General features: G+C 40.6%; 1 protein-coding gene across 17 annotated transcripts in view; it reads left to right on the top strand.

Annotated features, from left to right (window-relative positions):
* Positions 1 to 20,547, top strand: part of RIMKLB (ribosomal modification protein rimK like family member B) — a 72,659-nt gene that overhangs the window by 8,662 nt on the left and 43,450 nt on the right. For 14 of the 17 annotated variants that reach the window (XR_004028275.1, XR_004028272.1, XR_004028270.1 and 11 more), the window contains one exon: positions 7,200 to 7,430. Coding sequence is in view for 1 of the 17 variants with exons in the window: in XM_030804524.1 (XP_030660384.1) it covers positions 7,256 to 7,430 (175 nt within the window). In the remaining 16 variants the exon portion in view is untranslated. The remainder of the gene's footprint in view (positions 1 to 7,199; positions 7,431 to 20,547) is intronic. The other 3 variants (XR_004028274.1, XR_004028265.1, XR_004028261.1) reach the window with 1 other exon arrangement.

Here is a 20,547-nt window from a genome sequence, read left to right as displayed (position 1 = left end):
TTTTTTTTTTTTTTTTTTTGAGACGGAGTCTCGCTCACTGCAAGCTCCGTCTCCCGAGTTCACGCCATTCTCCTGCCTCAGCCTCTCCGAGTAGCTGGGACTACAGGCACCCGCCACCATGCCCGGCTAATTTTTTTGTATTTTTAGTAGAGACGGGATTTCACCTTGGTCTTGATCTCCTGACCTCGTGATCCACCTGCCTCAGCCTCCGAAAGCGCTGGGATTACAGGCGTGAGCCACCGCGCCCGGCTTTTTTTTTTTTTTTTTTTTTTTTTTGAGACTGAGTTTCGCTCTTGTCACCCAGGCTGGAGTGCAATGGCACAATCTTGGTTCACTGCAACCTCTGCTTCCCGGGTTCAAGCGATTCTCCTAGCTCAGCCTCCTGAGTAGCTGGGACCATAGGTGTGCACCACTACGTCCGGCTGATTTTTTTGTGTTTTTAATAGAGGCAGGTTTTCACCATTTTGGCCAGGCTAGTCTCAAACTCCTGACCTCAGGTGATCCCATCTACCTCAGCCCTCCAAAGTGCTGGGATTACCGGCGTGAACCACCGTGCCTGTCCTTTTTTTGTTTTAAAAAACATGCTCAACTGAGGCAACAGTGGGTGGCATTTAGTTAGGGATGCCCAGTAGGCTCATTGAAATGGATTCTGAAATTTAGTTAAGAAAGAAATACCTAGTGGGTCAGTGGTTCGGAAGGAATAAAGTTTAAACCTGGATTCGGATGACATTTCTAGAAAGTGGAAAGCAGAGTTTAAGAATGAAACTCGGGGGATCATGTGCAGAAGGAGAGATGTCGGGAGGAAGGTCACATAAAAAGAGACTTGATAGCATACCTAAAATTTAATGAGAGAGCCTGGAAAAAACAACATTCAATGTGCTTTTTCCTGTTCTTTCAGCAACACCAATCAATCAACACAGAAGATCCACTGATGGAGATTTCTCCTCACCAACAATCATTTCTGCAATGGACACCAGCTAGGTGTCCTCTAATTCATTTCTGACACTGTCTCCCACAGGTTAAGGGTCAGTCCCCAAAACGACCCCGTACCACGCCCCCCACCAGTACAGGCCTCTGGACTTCAGCCAGAAGGCTGACTGACTTTAAGTTGGAGTTCCCATCAACCCTGTCTTTGGGTTCGATTAATTTGCTAGAACAGTTTACTTAACTCAGGGAAACATGTTTACGTGTATATTATAAAGGATATAGATGAAAAGGTGCATAGGACAAAGTATGGAAAAGGGGCACGGAGCTTCTTTGCCCTTCCCGGGTGCGTCACCCTCCAGGATCTGCTATGTGTTCAGCTATCTGGAAGCATTTTGAGCCCAATACTTTTGGGTTTTTTTGGAGACTTCCTTACATAGGCATGATTGATTAAACCACTGGCCACTGGTGATCAACTTGACTGTTAGCCCGTCTCCCCTCTCCAGAGGTTAGGGGATGAGACTGAAGGTTCCAACCTTCTAATCATGCCTTGGTTTTTCTGGTGACCAGCCCCCATACTAAAGCTGCCTAGGGGCTGCCAGCCATCAGTCAATTATTAGCATACAGAAAGATATCATTTTGGAGATTCTTATGATTTTAGGAGTTGTATGCCAGGAAACAGGGTTGAAGACCAAGTATGTATTTTGTAATATCACACTTTTAAGAGACACAAATTTGTTATTTTTCTCCACAAACCTGATTCATCTCCCGTGATTCCTATCCAAGAGTGGATAGTGTTGAAAACAAGTCTTTAGTATTATTATTTTTTATCCTATGTACAGTCTTTCCCGAAGCAAGTCTGTATTAACTGACAAATGGAATAAATGCTATTAAAATTCTATTGTATGTTATGATAGAATTCTATTCAGATTCTATTGTGTGTTACAATAGAATTCTATACAGATTCCATTGTGTGTTACAAGAGTTCTATACAGATTCCATTGTGTGTTACAATAGAGTTCTATACAGGTTCCATTGTGTGTTACAATAAAGTTGTATACAGATTCCATTGTGTGTTACAATAGAGTTCTATACAGATTCCATTGTGTGTTACAATAGAGTTCTATACATACTCTATTTTAGTGTATGTATTTTTTTCCTTTAGCTTTATTTTTCTTCAGTAGTTGGAATTTTGAGCTCATATGTTAATAGATTTTCTTAGTAAGAGGTACCTTAATATCTTCAGATGGTAGATTGTGATTTTTTGCTTTTTCTGTACTAGAATAAATACCTTTGGGAAGGGTCCTCACAAGAAAGATGAGAGGGAGAGAAATGACTTTCATTTTAACTTTTTTTCTCTTATTCTGTGATGTAATAGAAATCTTTTATGCTCTCATTTGTATCCTTTTGGAAGCTCTAAATATTTGTAATGTATTTTCAGATTTTGACTCTAAACATTGAACTTTTCCTTTGTTTATTAAGGAAATTTGATCCAATAAGAAACAACACTAAGTTTTAGATCCCAGGATGTTGACGTGAAAAAACTTTTAAAGTAGAAAAATTATTCCTCGGGTTGGTCTAATATGGGAACTAAAAGTTGGGAGAAACAAAGTGGTACTTTCTAAACTATTACCTTAGAAAAAATTTGGGAAATCTTAAGCAGTGAAATAAATGTTTATTTCCTATTTCAGAAGATGAATGAAGCACTTTAAGATTCCCATATACTCAGTTTTGCCTGAGTATTCCAAGATACAGTGCTGTTTTTTATTGGTATGCTGATCCAGAAGTTTGTGTGGGAAAACTCTCAAAAATAAACTCTCTTGGTAGAATTTCTCTTTATTTCAAAAAAGGTACTTTTGTCAGTAGTATTTATTCGGCATCTGATATTTATACATTGTTTTTCTTGATACACTGGAGGAAATAAAGAGAGGATGGGATTGGTTGACCTGAGCTTACATTCTAAGAGAGGAAATACTATGGTACTCATCTATACTATATGTGGACATTTGCAAGTGCTGCATTTATGTTTTGCTACTGGAGAATATTTTCGTACAGTTACCTTATTGGGTAACCAAGTTTACTCCTTTAAACTACTAGGAAAAAAGTTTACCATTTTATTTTATAGAGGACTCTACTGTCTTTTAAAATAGTGAATATTATCTGAATTTTAAGATTCTGGATCATTAGCAGGACTGTCATTTTATTGGTGCACGTTTGAGCTCCTGTACTATTTAGATTTACTGGAATTCTTTTGACTTGTCAGCATTTCTGTTTTTTCCTGTTTTTCTTTTTTCTTTATGTTAGCAGATGGGAAAAATAGAAAAGTAGATGTTTTGAAATTCTGTTGAAGAGGAAACAGCTGTGCCCAAGGCTAGGAGAGAACCATTGAGGGGCAGAAGCAGGCAGGCACGCCTGGAACCTCTACCTTTGGGATTGAAGTCTTCACCCAACACTTCTGGCATCTCAGATGTGAATCCAGTTGGAGCACCCCTAAGAAGGCGAGCAGCTGTTGCTGCAGCAGCCCTTGGGGAGGCCCCATCGCTTGGGCCCTGAGGAATGCTAGCCGCATGTCCTCCTGTGGGAATGGCAGTGTACCACTGGACAGGTTTCACTTTCCCCGGTTTCACTTTCTGTGGTTTCAGTTACGCCCTGACACAGTACAATAGGATATTTTGAGAGTGGAAGACACACCGCATTCATATAACTTTTATCATAGTATATTGTTATAATTGTTCTATTTTATTGTTAATCTCTTACTGTGCCTAATATGCAAATTATCATAGATATGTATGTTTAGGAAATAACATAGTATATGGATATGGTACAGTACTATCTGCAGTTTCAGGCATCCACTAGGCTGGTCTTGAACTCTTGACCTCAAGTGATCTGCCCACCTCAGCCTCCCAAAACGAGCTACCGCTCCCTGCCAGTTTGTTTGTTTCTTTTCTTTTCTTTTTTTTTTTTTTTTTTTGATGGAGTTTCGCTCTGTCACCCAGGCTGGAGTGCAGTGGCGCGATCTCCACTCACTACAATCTCCGCCTCCTGAGTTCAAGTGATTATCCTGCCTCAGCCTCCCGAGTACCTGGGATTACAGGCATGTGCTGCCACACCTGGCTCATTTTTGTATTTTTAGTAGAGACAGGGTTTCGCCATATTGGCCAGGCTGGTCTCAAACTCCTGACCAAGTGATCCGCCCACCTCAGCCTCCCAAAGTTCTGGGATTACAGGCAGGAGCCATCGTGCCTGGCCTAGAAAAACATGTTGACTGAAAGCTTTGTGGCTCTTCAGAGGGGAATATTATTTTCTGATTTCAGAATCATTGGAAACACTGTTATAGCCCATGTAATTTCTGACTACTGATATATCAGCAGCGGAACATTTCTGCTTCCCAATTGCTAGTGACTGTAACATTCCATCCTGACTGCTATTGGGGCAGCAACTGCCACACTCAGGTGAAAACCCACCGTACAATGAAATTAATCATCGATTGGCAAGGCATGGTGGCTCACAGCCATAACCCCAGCACTTTGGGAGGCCAAAGTGGGAGGATTGGTTGAGGCCAGGAATTTGAGATCAGTCTGGGTAACATAGTAAGACCACATCTTTACCAAAAAAAAAAAAAAAAAATTGGAGACCGGGCTTGTTGGCTCACGCCTATAATTCCATCACTTTGGGCAACATGACAAAACCCCATATCTACTAAAAAGAGAAAAGTACGAAAATTAGCTGGGCATGGTGGTGGGCATCTGTAATCCCAGCTACTCGGGAGGCTGAGGCAAGAGAATCACTTGAACCTGGGAGACAGAAGTTGCAGTGAGCCAAGGTTGCGCCACTGCACTGCAGCCTGGGTGGCAGAGCAAGACTCCATCTCAAGGGGAAAAAAATTAGCCTGATGTGATTTGCTCCTGTCGTCTCAGCTGCTTGGGAGGCAGAGGAGACAGGTGGATCACTTAGGCCCAGGAGTTTGAAGCTGCAATGAGCTATGATTGCACCACTGTACTCCAGCCTGGGTGACTGAAACCATGTCTCAGAAAGAAAAAAAAAAATCGTCTGCAAACGGATGAGTTTCAAGAGCCAAGTGTCAGGCCAAGGCACGGACATAGCTTCAGAGTGTTGGAAGTCAGTGACAGAGTCTTTCAATCACTACTGATTATAGACATTTTAAGGGCATTTTTACAATTCCTTCATCAAGGGAAGCTGGGGATATTCTACATCAGGTATTCTGGCGTGACTTTTTCTTTTGTGGAGCTTTGCTTTCTGAGACCTTCCCAAGTGGCCTGGAAGGCCCTGTGTGGCTATAACCTTTTTCTAATGAGCGTAGTATCTCTTTGGGTACAGCGTCTGGTCAGGGACACCCTGTGGCCTTCCCTGTGATTGTCCACAGGGAAGAGACTGAAATGCAACCCATAAAAAAAGTCATTCCATCAGGTTGAATTGACAATGCAAGTTTGCACTGTACCTTTCCCATACTGCGGTTAAAATGTAAATCTCTTTTCAAGAAAAGTTTCATAGGAGAAAAAGTTTATCAGAAACATTCTGTTTAAGGAGGAGGGAGGATAAGGTTTACTGCTTGTAATATGCATGGAATATCCTGCTGTAGGGAAGCCATAGTGTTTATATATTTTTCATTTTAATGAGCCTGGTCCTTATCTTTTTTGTGTGTGTGAGACGGAATTTCACTCTTGTTGCCCAGGCTGGAGTGCAATAGTGTGATCTCGGCTCACTGCAACCTTTCCGCCTTCCGGAAGAAATTAGCTGGGTATGGTGGCACATGCTACTTGGGAGGCTGAGGCAGGATAATCACTTGAACCCAGGAAGCGGAGGTTCCAGCAAGCCGAGATCACACCATTGCCCTCCAGCCTGGGTGACAAGAGTGAAACTCCATCTCAAAATAAATAAATAAAAATAAAAAGTTATTAAATATTCAGAACTGCTAACCCTAGAGCATCCAACATTAAGTTAGCATAGTTCCTTCCTAGCATGTGTATAAGCTGAGTTACTACCATAATCCAATTTAGATACCCTGCTTGTTTAACAGAGACTTAGGCCTTCGAGGCAGTGGATTGTGGGGTAGTAGGTGGGTCAAGAGAGAGGTAGGTGGTCAAGTGTGGCAGACATGGCATTTCAAGGTGCTTGGGGATGTGTGCTGTTGGCTCTGGTGGTGCCCCTGCCCAGCAATGCTCTGCTTTCAAACCGTGTGCATTGTGGGGCAGGCCCTTCTTGCTGGTACCTGGGAGGGTGGACCATGTCCAGCTGCCACTATTCAGGAAGCTGCTGGTCTGTACAGCCTTTCCTTCCTGCAGTCTTTGCCCGGGACCTTTCCTTTTGTGTTAGGTGTGCCACGTTATCTGGAATAATACTTGAATGATACTTGACATTTTGTTTTTTTGTAAACATTAAAAAAAAATTTTTGTTGCTTGTTCTGAAACTTGTAACTTTTTTGCTTCTCAGGAAGGTGATTTTTAATGTTGCATTGTTCATGATACAAACTCAGAGAAGCACACACACCATCTGGAAAAAAAAGTCCTTTTTTGCATTTTAGTAAAAAAGCTGAATTTATTTTTAAAAATTCTATTTATAGAAAGAAAACATTGAGTAAGAGCATGCTGTCCTCTGACTGAAATAAATGAAATTTAGTGAACAGACCTGACATTTATTTTGGTTATTGATAACCCTTTTGCTCATTGTCCAATTATTTATTTTCACTAAAGCTACTGTGTAAATGACTTCATCATTGAAGCTTACCTAGTAAGATAAGTGCTACTACCTATTTTTTTTTTCTGCATACCTATAACAAAACCAGGGAAGAAAATTGAATGTAAAGTTAACCACAGATACAAAAATATACTTAAGTGGGATTTCTAGTGATGGGAAAGATGGAAATATATCGATGATTGGCATTTCATTTCTTATCAAGAACAAAGTTGAGGAAGGAGATAAAACAAAAAGTGATCAGATTAAAGTATATTCCTAGACAATATGTAATATTGGGAAGGGTATTTAAACTTTCTGCTAAGTGACCAGCTACCGTTATTAAGTTGCAGTGCCAGTTTCTCCAAGGAAAAATGGAGAAATCGTATTTCTGAAGAGATGGTCAGTTTCCATATTACTAGTGTATAAAAATTTTAGTTTGAATGAAAGGGAAACAATATCTGTACACTTGTTTTTTCCTGTTTATATAATTAGTATATAATCACAGCATTTATTTGTATGAAATCCAGAAATCAAGTAGATTTCTTGATTTACCTTTTATGTATATTTTCTCTTCCATCTAGGTAGACGTTACATCCAAGAGGAAATAATCCAAGCAAGGAAGCACAAGCTGATCAACATGTGTAGTTCTGTGGCTGCCAAATTGTGGTTTTTGACAGATCGTCGCATCAGGGAAGACTATCCTCAGAAAGAGATTTTACGAGCATTGAAGGCCAAATGTTGTGAGGAGGAGCTGGACTTTAGGGCTGTGGTGATGGATGAGGTGGTGCTGACAATCGAGCAAGGAAACTTGGGTAAGTCTATATACTAAGTGATCTTTTGGATTTTTACCTAGAATATGATGAATCTGCATGTTTTAGGAATAATTAGGACAGAGGAATTCTTAGCCTTGTCATTACTAAGTATCTTCTAATTATAAGGTCTAATATATTTTATGGAAGTAATATAAACAGTAATATTTATTAAGTTTATTAGAAAACAATTGTGAGGGAAATTAAAGGTGACCTTCAAAATAGATAAACAATAAAACAAAGTAGGCGCATGTCTGTAGTTCCAGAGGCTAAGGTGGGAGGATCACTTGAATTCACAAGTTCAGGTCCAGCCTGGGCAACATTGTAAGACACAGTTTCTTTTCTTTTTTTTTTTTTTTTTTTTTTTTTTTCAAATTTGTGTGTTTGCTTTCTTCTATAATTCCAATACCTCCACCATCAACGACTTGAGATAGCCGCCAAGGTGTTATATAATCAGTGCCAGTGTCTTCATTCTACAATGAAGGCTGTCACTTCACACTTGGAAGGTTGCACAGCGGCCAGGCAGAGGCGCTCCTCACTTCCCAGATGGGGCGGCCGGGCGGGGGTGCTCCTCACTTCCCAGACGGGGCGGGCTGGCAGAGTCGCTCCTCACTTCCTAGACGGGGTGGCGGCCAGGCAGAGGCGCTCCTGACACAGTTTCTTTTTTTTTTTTTTTTTTTTTTTTTTTGAGAGGAGTCTTGTTCTGTCACCCAGGCTGGAGTGCAGTGGCGTGATCTCGGCTCACTGCAAGCTCCGCCTCCCGGGTTCACGCCATTCTCCTGCCTCAGCCTCTCCATGTAGCTGGGACTACAGGCGCCCACCACCACGCCCGGCTAATTTCTTTTTTTGTATTTTTAGTAAAGACGGGATTTCATCGTGGTCTCAATCTCCTGACCTCGAGATCCGCCCGCCTCGGCCTCCCAAAGTGCTGGGATTACAAGCATGAGGCACCGCGCCCGGCCGACACAGTTTCTTAAAAATAAAAGTAAAGATGATTCTCAAGTTCCTTTCATTTTTACCGTCTTCTATTTTTAAAATACCTTGTTTATAAGGTGCTCCTAAGGAAATTTGTATCTTTGGAGGTTCTTTGATTAATACTTGATTAATAAATTAGATCCACGTGATTCCTTTTTATAAAACACTTTATACATGTAATATAAACTAATACGGTTTTATAGGTGAAAGTGTCTTAATGATTTAACTCAATTGGTGATAAATATTTCTAGTATTTTTAGTATCGTATTTGTTTTAGGATTGTAGGGGAAGATATCCTGGAAAAGTATAGAAATTCTTTAGTACTGATTTTCAGGAAACTAAATTTTTGCTTTTGAAAGTTTTATGGCTTACTATAGCTAAATCGGTAGTTTCTGTCAGGGAGCATTATATGGTGTCATATAAATGGACTTTTTGACTGGCTTTCAGAAAGTACTTCATAATTTAATGATAGTATAAATACATTTTAGATCACTTTCTTCCTTTGTGACTAAAATTATACCGAAGCCCCATGATTTAATTTCCTCATCAATGAAATGGAGAAAGACAGTTATTGTGAGAATTAAGGCTCTGCAAAGTACAATAAAATCTTACCTTTATCTGCCATGGTAGGATAATTTCATTCACAGGCCAACAGATTCAGAATCTTGTCTAAATTAAAATGTTACTATAGGTTGAGTATCACACTAAGTATAATCTCTTAGCAAGCATCACTTTTATTTTCAGTCCTCTTGTAACATGTATTTATTTTATCCACAGTACTTTTGATCAGTTTTTGTTTCCAGAAATGTTTCTTTGTTGTTTTGCTTAAACGGATAAGTGCTCTTGTTCTTTTTTTTTTTTTTTTTTTTTTTTTTTTTTTTTTTTTTTTTGGGAGACGGTCTTTTTCACCAGGCTGGAGTGCAGTGGCACTATCTCAGCTCACTGCAACCTCTGCCTCCCAGGTTCAAGTAAATTCTCCTGCCTCGGCCGGGCGCAGTGGCTCACGCTTGTAATCCCAGCACTTTGGGAGGCCAAGGCAGGCAGATCATGAGCTCAGGAGATCGAGACCACAGTGAAACCCCGTCTCTACTAAAAATACAAAAAAAATTAGCCGGGCGTGGTGGCGAGCGCCTGTAGTCCCAGCTACTCGGAGAGGCTGAGGCAGGAGAATGGCGTGAACCCGGGAGGTGGAGCTTGCAGTGAGCCGAGATCACGCCACTGCACTCCAGCCTGGGTGACAGAGCAAGACTCCGTCTCAAAAAAAAAAAAAAAAAAAAAAATTCTCCTGCCTCAGCCTCCTGAGTAGCTGGGATTGCAGATGTGCACCACCATGCCCGACTAATTTTGTATTTTTAGTAGAGACGGGTTTCACCATGTTGGCCAAGCTGGTCTCCAACTCTGAACTCAAGTGATCACCCACCTCGGCCTCCAAAAGTGCTGAGATTACAGGCATGAGGCACCATGCCCACCTACTCTCGTTCTCTTGAATGTAGTTACTACCATTATCGGGATGATGCTCACTATTTTATTTTCAATGTAATTCTCTTTTCAGTATATATTGCCTGGGTTCAATACCTAGTTATTTAGATTCAGGAAATCTGGGATAAGAGTCTATTTCATTCTTTCATTAAGTATTATTTGAGCATTTACTGTGTGCTGGATAGTGGTATGGTGTACGAAATAAAATAGTCCTCATATATTCTAAAGGATGAGGTCAACATTAGTCAAACAGTCACACAAATGTAAAGTTATTATAACTGGTAAGTTATGAATGAAAAGTATGAATGTCACTTTGCACCCCTCTCACATCTGTGACCAAGATCCTTGATCAAATCAAGGTAAATCTCTAAAACTCAATATTTGTGACATGCTGGTTCAACTTACACAGCTTTTTCAGTGTAAGTGTGTATGTACAGTTGTTGAAATTGGAGTCAGAAACTCAGACACTTTATTGTATTGGGAGCCATGTTCTTGAAGTCTGCATGAGAAGAGACATGCCAGTGTAAAATGTTAGTTCACTCAGCACTGCTCCTACAAGGCTTCTGGTGGTTGGAAAACCAAAGGTTACAGCCATAGTTCCTTATGAAATCTAGTGGCTACTAAGTAATAACACAAAATTTGGGAGGTAGAAATGGGCATCTCTATTTTTTAGAAGTGTGTAGGTTGAAAAGGATCTAGGGTTGAAAACCATTGCTCTTGATATTTTTCCCAGTTACCTAGTGAACATTTTCACTTTATTCTCAAGTGGCATTTCTGTGCCATTCTATCACAGTGGAACTTGCTTTTTTCCATCAAAGCTGTCTTGTTATTTCAGCTTCTCTATCTCTGTTTGTAATATCACCTTTCTCCCATTAACCTAGCCTTACCATTAACTTTTTTTTTTTTTTTAATCCACAAGAGCCAGTATGCTACAAAATTTTGTTGCTTTTTCCTTCTAAGCCATAACTGTTCTATCTTCTCACTATCCTGGGTCAGGCTATCGTGGCTTCAATTTTTTTTTTTTTTTTTTTTTTAGACTAAGAGTGAAGTTTTAATTACTAGGTAAAAGAAAAAGGAGATCAGCTCTCCTGTGAGAGAGAGGGGCACCTGAGTGGGGCTTCCCATGACTTCACATTTTAATGACTTTAGTTAGCCCTCTAGCTCCTAGCTTTTTCTTTCTTTTCCTTCTTTTTTTTTTCTTTGAGACGAGGTCTTGCTCTGTCACCTTGGCTGGAGTACAGTGGTGCAATCTTAGCTCACTGCAGCCTCAACTTCCCTGGCTCAAGCGATCTTCCCACCTCAGTAGCTCTTTCTTTTTCAAAATTGTCTTTTCCTCTCTAGCATTTTCACATCTTCATTAAACACAACTTTTCTCATCTTAATATTCTTTTTAAAATCTTCAGAAACTTTTCCCCTGTAGTGTTAAATCTAATTTTAAAATTTTTCAGACTTTTTGTTGATGCATCTCCTGTATATTCAGGCATTTCTAGGAGGGTTTTTTACATTTTTCATGTATTATTTAATTCCCATATCTTATGAGGGAGGTGATATTACCAGTATGCAGATGAGGAAACAGGCTCTTTCACAGAATTAAGTGGAGAAACTTAAACAAATTGGCATAAGGGAAATGTTCTAAAATTGTGGCTATTTTGCATAATACAGTGAAAATATTAAAAACCACAGTTCTATACTTTAAATGGATGAATTTTACAATATGTGAATTATATCTCAATAAAGCTGTTTAAAAAATGTTACACGTCATTTACACGTTATCTGTGCAGCGTTTTCACAGTCAGGTTAAAGAGAGGGTATAGTTGTAAATGAGTTGAAGGCGTAGAAGTTCTTTTGCTTTTCCTTTTTTTTTTTTCCTCATTGCCTCTCCCTTTGTGTCAGTGTATGTAAAACTGCTCTCTTGAACTTCTCTTAATCTTTTCTATTAATGGTGTCCTATTCCTAGCCTAAGCTTGAAGAAATCACGGAGTCAACTTTCTTCTTCATTCTCCCTTACTTCCAGATATAATGTTGTAAAAGGCTTGTCTGTTTTGTTTGTAGTATATCTGACATAATGTCTGTTCTTACTACCACTAATGAAATCAAAGTTGCCTGAACTATTACAGTAACCTGAATTTGTTTCCACTTTAAACTCATCTTCTAACGTACTGTAGTCAAATTAATCTTTCAGAATTACGGCTGTAGTTATATTTGCCTTTCCCAAATCCCCTTTATCTTTTTATTGCCTAATTCTCCAAGTGTTTTTTTGTTGTTGTTGTTGTTGAGTATCTTCATCGGTTAGAAACTTTTGAAACATTCACCCCAATATATGCCTATTTTAAAATAATGAATAATGTACTGTGCCATTGCCTGTTGTAGGACTGTCCTTGGGCTAGCAGAATTGTATTTTCCTTGTTCATCTCTTTTACTGACAGCGTGGCCTTGGATTTTCAGCCTCTGTGCCTCAAATTAAAACCATCCCCCGGTAGCAAGTTTGCTGATTTTTCACAACTGTCCCACTGTAGTCAAACTACTGTGCCAGCTATTCCATTCCCTCTATGGAAATGGAATCAGACCTAGGTAAAAAAGGCCGTAGATTTCCATTGTTGATACCCAGAGTTCTAGCAGGTTTTCGTTGTTGTTGTTTTAAATGTGTCTCAAGTTGTCTGTCTTTGATTAATTACCAGAGCTCTGAAATAGAATTGACAAAAATATTTCCAGTTTTATACTTGTTCTTTGGGGTGAAGGTTTGTTGACCTCTTTTTAAAAATATAACTTTGGGCACAGTGGCTCATGCCTGTAATCCCAGCACTTTGGGAGGCCGAGGCCGGCAGATTGCGAGGTCAGGAGATCGAGGCCATCCTGGCCAACGTGGTGAAACCCGTCTCTACTAAAAATACAAAAATTAGCTGGGCCTGGTGGCGTGCGCCTGTAGTCCCAGCTACTGAGGAGGCTGAGTCAGGAGAATTGATTGAACCCGGGAGGTGGAGGTTACAGTGAGATAGCACCATTACACTCTAGTCTGACAATAAAGCAAGACTCCGTGTCCCTCTCTCTCTGTCTCTCTCTCTCTATATATGTATATATGTGTGTGTGTGTGTGTGTGTATGTATGTGTGTGTATATAATTTTTAGAGCAATTTTAGGTTTACAGCAAAATTAGGCAGAAAGTACAGGGATCTCCTATGTATCCTCTGCCCATATACATGGATATCTTTGCCCCATTTCGAACATCCCTTACCAGAAGGACACGTTTGTTGAACTTGATGAACTTACATTGACACATCATCACCCAAAGTCCTTAGTTTACATTACTGCTTACTCTTGGGTGTTCTATAGTCTGTGGCTTTGGTCAAATGCATAATTACATGTGTCCACTGCTGTGGTATACAGAATAGTTTCCCTGCACTAAAAATCCTGTGCTCTGACTGTTCATTCCTTTCTCTTTCTCCCTCCTGTTCATCCTCCCCCCTCCCTTCCTCTCATCCATCTCTTGACAACCACTGACCCTCTGACTGTCTCCACAGTTTTGCCTTTTCTAGAATATTATAGTTGGCACTGTGCAATATGTAGTGTTTTTGTATTAGGCTCTTTTACATAGTAATATGAATTTAAGGTTTTTCCACGTCTTTTCCTGGCTTGAGAGTCATTTATTGCATAATTATATTTCATTGCTTTTATATACTGTAGTTTATTCATTCAACTGCTAAAAGACACCTTGCTTCTAATTCTAAGCCCTGGGATTATAAATTAAGCTGGGTTTTTTTGTTTTGTTTTGTTTTGTTTTTGAGATGGAGTTTCGCTCTTATCGCCCAGGCTAGAGTGCAGTGGTGTGATCTCGGCTCACTGCAACCTCTGCCTTTCGGGTTCAAGTGATTCTCCTGCCTCAGCCTCCTAAGTAGCTGAGATGACAGGCGCCCACCACTACGCCCAGCTGATTTTTGTATTTTTAGTAGAGATGGGGTTTCACCATGTTGGCTAGGCTGGACTCGAACTCCTGACCTCTGGTGATCCACCCGCCTAGGCCTCCCAAAGTGCTAGGATTACAAGCATGAGTCACCGTGCCCAGCCTAAGCTGAGTTTTTTGTCTTCCAATTTAATAATTATTGAAGAACTACTTAGTAATGTGGGAGATTCAAAATAACTATTACAGGTGCTTAGATGCTTATCAGCAAAAAGGTACATAGAAAACCAAAGTAAAAATACAAAATTGCATTCATGAAATGCCTGTTTCATAAAGGACAATGTACAAGATTGTGGACACAAGGATGGAAAAGACATAATTGTCAACTCCTGAGGATCTTGTTCTGATAAAGGAGACTGACAAGGAGTCTGGCCTCAAGGTAGGGCCTGGTTGTGAGTAGAGATAGATCATGAGCTCTTTTCATATTTGGCTTACTTGGGAGTGAGTGTAGGTGTGCACCAAGGATGGTAAAGAATGAAGCCTTCATTCAAAGCAAGATTGCTACTGAGACTTGGTGACAAGTTTGGTATAGCTAGATGATGGAACTTTCAATGCCAGGATACAGTCTGGATTTGAGCCAGTAATGACATTTTTCAGTTATGAGTAGAGTATAGAACATTGAGACATTGAGGACATATATTTTGACACCACAAAATCCATATTAAAACGCATTCATTAGGTGAATATGAGAAGTCACATCATCAGTAACATTCTTTTTCTTAGTTTCTTTTGATGGGTAAAAGGCCTAATTAAAAGGTACAAAATTGGATTCATACTTTTGAGTTCAATCTTTTGACGCTTAATGGTCAACTAATATTTGAGAAACTACTATGTGCCAGATACTTTCCAATGTATAATAGTAAATAAAGGGTCTCTGCTCACATGGAGCTCAGGAGTCTAGTAGAATTAAGGACTATAAACTATGCTAAGCAGCTGAGGATGCATTTTAATTCTCATTGAGGGTAAAGTATCATCCCTCGTGTGTGTGCGTGTGCGTGTGTGTGACGGAGTTTGGCTCTTGTCACTCAGGCTGGAGTGCAGTGGCACGATCTCGCTCACTGCAACCTCTGTCTCTCGGGTTCAAGCGATTCTCCTGCCTCAGCCTCCTGAGTAGCTGGGATTACAGGCGCCTGCCACCACGCTCAGCTAATTTTTGCATTTTTGGTAGAGACGGGGTTTCACCTTGTTGGCCAGGCTGGTCTGGAACTCCTAACCTGAAATGATCCACCCCCCTCGGCTTCCCAAAGTGCTGGGATTACAGGCGTGAGCCACGGCGCCTGGCCTACCCTTGTTTTAAATAAGAGATAAAAAAAAAAAAAAAAAAAAAAAAAAAAAAAAAAAAAAAAAAAAAAAAAAAAAAAAAAAAAAAAAAAAAAAAAAAAAAAAAAAAAAAAAAAAAAAAAAAAAAAAAAAAAAAAAAAAAAAAAAAAAAAAAAAAAAAGAAGCTTGCCTATGGCCTTGGAGCTAGACACAAAGTGAGACCCCTTTGAATATTATGTTATGCTGCCTCAGAGTCTGCTGGGACAGATTTAGTACCCTGAAACCAGGTAATTTTTAAAAGGCTATTTAAAAACAAAAATGTTAACCAATGACTCTTCCAGAAGTGCTAGGATATAGTTTAAAAACGAGAATGTTAATAGGTAATGTCTGCCTTTTGAGAGTTTAATTATAATGTGTTTTGGTGAAGATCTCTTTATAGGCACACCTTGGAGATACTGCAGATTTGGTTTCAGACCACCACAATCAAGCAAATATCACAATAAAGCAAGTAACACAAACTTTTGGTTGATGGCTACTGACTAGTCAGGGTGGTGGTTGCTGAAGGTGGCTGTGGCATTTTCTTGAAATAAGAAAACAATGAAATTTGCCCCATCGACATTAAAGATTTCTCTGTAGCACGTGATGCTATTTTACAACATTTTACCCACAGAATTTCTTTCAAAATTGGGGTCAGTCCTCTTAAACCCTGCTGCTGCTTTGTCAACTCAATTTGTGTAATATTCTAAATCTTTGTTGTCATTTCAACAATGTTCATAGCCTCTTCACAGGAATAGAGTCCATCTCCGTTGGAATGACCATTTGGTCATCCATAAGAAGCAACTCAATCTGTTCAACAGTCTCTCATGAGACTGCAGCAGTTTAATCCCATCTCAGGCTACACTCTCAATTATAGTTCTCTTGCCATCTCCACCACATTTGCTGTTATTTCCTTCACTGAAGTCTTGAACCCATCATAGTCATCCATGAGGGTGAGAATCAGCTTCTTCCACATTCCTATCAATGGTGATATTTTGACCTCTCATGAATTATGAGTGGTTTTTTTTTTTTTTTTTTTTTTTTGAGATGGAGTCTCACTCTGTCATCCAGGCTGGAGTGCAGTGGCATGATCTTGGCTCACTGCAACCTCTGCCTCCTGGGTTCAAGTGATTCTCCTGCCTCAGTCTCCCGAGTAGCTGGGAGTACAGGTGTGTGCCACTACGCCTGGCTAATTTTTGTATTTTTAGTAGAGACGGGGTTTTGCCATGTTGGCCAGGTTGGTCTCAAACTCCTGACCTCAGGTGATCCACCCACCTTGGCCTCCCAAAGTGCTGGGATTACAGATATGAGCCACCGCGCCTGGCCTATGAGTGTTCTTAATGGCATCTAGAATGATGAATGCCTTTTAGAACTTTTTCAGTTTACTTGCCGAGATCTTATAGAGCAATCACTGTGGTAGCTATAGCCTTATGAAATGTATGTCTTAAATTATAAGATTTGAAAGTAGAAATTACTCGTCTTTGTCAGCTGTCTCACAGAGCTAAAAAAAAAAAAAAATTACTTCTTGATCCATGGGCTGCAGAATCCATGTTGTGTTAGCAGCTATGAAAATAATGTTAATCCTTTTATACATCTTCATCAGAGCTCTTGGGTGACCAGGTGCATCATCAGTGAGTAGTAATATTTTGAAAGGAATATTTTTTTTCTGAGTAGTAGGTCTCAACAGTGGACTAAAGATATTTGGTAAACCACACTGCAAGCAGATGTGCTGTCATTCAGGTTTTGCTGTTCCACTTAGCACAGGCAGAGTCCATTTAGCATAACTTTAAAGAACCCTAGGATTTTTGGAATGCTAAATGAGCATTGGTTTCAACTTATAGTCACCAGCTGCCTTAGCTCCTAACAAGAGAATTAGCCTGTCCCTTGAAACTTTAAAGCCAGTTATGGACTTCTCTGTAGCTGCTATCAAAGTCCTAGAGGGGGCATCTTCTTCCAACAAAAGGCTGTTTTGTCTACATTGAAAATCTGTTGTATAGTGCAGCCACCTTCATCAATTATCTTAGCTAGATCTTTTGAATAACTTGCTGAAGCTTTCACATAAGCAGCTGCCGCTTTACCTTGCACTTTGCACTGTGTTATGGAGATGGCTTCTGTTCCTAAGCCCCATGAACCAACCTCTGTTAGATTCACCTCCCTCAGCCTTCAAAGAATTGGAGAGTTAGGGTCTTACTCTAGATAAGGCTTTGGCTTAAGGGAGTGTTGTGGCTGGTTGGATGTTTTATCCAGACCACTAAAACTTTCTCCATATCACCAATAAGGCTGCTTTGCTTTCTTATCATTCATGTGTTCACTGGAGTAGCACTTTTAATTTCCTTCAAGCACTTTTCCTTTGCATATACAACTTGTCTAACTTTGGCACAAGAGGCCTAGTTTCTGGCCTGTCTCACCTTTTAAAATACCTTCTTCACTAAGCTTAATCTTTCAATTTAAAGTGAGAGATGTGTGACTCTTTTTTGCCCTTGAACACTTAGAGCCACTGTAGGGTTATTAACTGGCCTAATTTCAATATTGTTGTCACAGGGAATAAGGAGGCCCAAGGGAGAGGGAGAGGGAGAGAGATGGGGAAGCCAGTTGGTGGAGCAGTGAGAACATACACATTCAGTTTGCCATCTATGTGGTTGCAGTTAGTGTCGCCCATTTATAATAGTAACATCAAAGATCACTGTAACAGATACAATTAAAATGGAAGTTTGAAATACTGTGAAAATTATCAAAATGTGACACAAAGACACAAAGTGAGCACTTGCTGTTGCAAAAATGACACTGATTGACTTGCTTGACGCAGGGTCACCACAAATCTTCATTTCTAAAAAAAACACTAACTGCAAAAGGCAATAAGTTGAAGCACAATAAAATGAGGCATGCTTGTATATTTAATCTATTTGGAGTTTGCTGGGCTTCGTGGATCTAGATGTTTATTTCTTTCTAGATTAGGGAACTTAAAAAAAATAAACTATTGTCCCTTTGTCTTTCTCTACTCCTTCTGGAATATCCATAATGCATATTATGGTTCACTTGACACGGGCCTATAATTCTGACAGGCTTTCTTCAGTTCCTTTTTTTTTTTTTTTTTTGAGGCGGAGTCTTTCTCTGTCATTCAGGCTGGAGTACAGTGGTGCAGTCCTGGCTCACTGCAACCTCTTGCCTCCTGGGTTCAAGCAATCTTTCCGCCTCAGCCTGCCAAGTAGCTGGGACTACAGGCACGCGCCACCATGCCTGGCTAAGTTTTGTTTTGTTTTGTTTTTGTGGAGTTGGAGTTTTGTCATGTTGCCCAGGCTGGGCTTAAGCAATTTGCCCACCTCAGCCCCCAAAATGCTAGGTTTGTAAAGGTGTGAGCCACCACACCTGGCCATTCTTCAGTCATTTTCATTCTTTCTTGTTTCTGTTTGACTGACTTGGTAGTTTCGGATGATCAGTTTTCAAGTTCGCTCCCTAGGGAAGATTTTCAATTCAGTCATTTGTTTTCTCTAGCTGTAAAATTCGTTTGATTTTTAAAGATGATTCTCTTTGTTGAACGTCTCATTTGGTTCATTGATTTTTTTTCTTTCTGATCTTGTTTATTTGTGTATCTGTATTCTCTTACAGCTCACTGAATTTCTTTAATAAGATTATTTTGAATTCTTTGTCAGGTACTTTGTAAATCTCCATTTCCTTAGGATCATTTACTTTTGCAGCATGTTATTATTTGATGGTGTGCTTTTTTCTGGTTTTTTTTTTCCTGATCCTGAGGCCAAGTGTTCGTGTTTGTGTATTTGTTGATGTGCACACTTATTCCAGTCCAGTGGCTTTAGCAGAGAAAGCCTTTGAATAGTCAGCTCATGCAGAGATTGCTGTATGGTGTTCTCTCTGTGTGGTTTGGACTGCCACTTGGGTCTGCAGCACTGGGCCTGGAGTCTAGCTTCATAAGTGCTTCACTCAGACCCTGAGTCTGAGTCTGCAGGGACTGTGGCCAGGTGTTGGGATAGGCTTGGCACCTGGGTCTACAATTGCTGACCTGACACTGGGATAGGGCTGGAGGCTGGATCTGCAGGTCCTGGCCTGGAAACAAAATCCTCAGTTACCAGTGTGGGATATGGTGCTGTGGGGGACTGCCTGTCACTGGGTTTTACTGATATAGGGCTGGTGTTGGGATCTAAGGCACATCTGTTACTTGCTTCATTCTCCTGCTTAGGGTTAGTGGAGGTTAATGCATTTGTCTTATTTCCGTGCTACACCCAGGTACTATAATTTCTCAGTTGATTCTTTAGCTCTGATTAATGTATTTTCGTGCATTGGTAGTTGTTTAAACTGTTGTTTCTGTGAGATGACAAACACTGGACCATCTTATTTCACCAGCTTGCTAACATCCAGAAGAAAATTATTTGTTAGACACAGACGTCAGACATTCCAGGTCCTGATGGAGGCAGGCTTCTCATTCAGGTGAAGACTTTTCTGAAAACTCCATGCAGACTGCGTGCTAGTTACAATTTTCTCTCCCAGGAAGGCAAAGGATGCTCTACTTTCCTTTTTCTTTTTCTTTTTCTTGAGATGGAGTCTTGCTCTGTCGCCCATGCTGGAGTGCAGTGGTGCGATCTCGGCTCACTGCAACCTCCACCTCCCCAGTTCCAGCGATTATCCTGACTCAGCCTCCTGGGTAGCTGGGATTACAGGTGCATGCCGCCACGCCCGGCTAATTTTTGTGTTTTTAGTAGAGATGAGGTTTTGCCATGTTGGCCAGGCTAGTCTCACCTGAGGTCAGGATGCTCTACTTTCAAGACATCCTAGAGTTGCATCTGCCCAAAGTCTGCGCCTGGCCCCTTTGCATATGTTTTAAGCCTAGGGGGCACACCAGCCCTGGCAGAGGCCACAAGGGGGCAGGTAGGAGCCAAGGGGAGCCCTGCTCTGGAGTGGCTGCTGTGTAGAGCTTTAGCGCCATATAAAGCTGGTTTAACCATCTATGTGCAGGTATGTGTGGGCATAAATTTTCAACTCCTTTTGGTACACGCCAAGTAGCACGGTTTTCCTGGACCATATGGTAAGAGTATGTTTACTTTTGTAAGAAACTGCCACGCTGTCTTCCAAGATGGTTGTACTGTTTTGGTTCATTTGTTTTTTGAGACAAGGTCTCATTGTGTCACCCAGGCTGGAGCGCAGTGGTGCGATCTTGGCTCACTGCAACCTCTGCCTCCCAGGTTCAAGCGATTCTCCTGTCTCAGCCCCCCAAATAGCTGGGACTACAGGCGTGTGCCATCATGCCCAGCTAATTTTTGTATTTTTAGCAGAGACAGGATTTCATCATGTTGGCCTGGTTGGTCTCGAACTCTTGGCCTCAAGTGATTTGCCCGCCTCAGCCTCCCATGGTGCTGGGATTACAGGCGTGAGCCACTGCACCCGGCCCAGGTTGTACTGTTTTGCA

Source organism: Nomascus leucogenys, chromosome 23, assembly GCF_006542625.1.
Source record: "Nomascus leucogenys isolate Asia chromosome 23, Asia_NLE_v1, whole genome shotgun sequence".
Taxonomy (NCBI): Eukaryota; Metazoa; Chordata; class Mammalia; order Primates; family Hylobatidae; genus Nomascus; species Nomascus leucogenys.
Note: the sequence above shows the minus strand (reverse complement) of the source record. Positions and strands in the feature narration are given on the sequence as shown.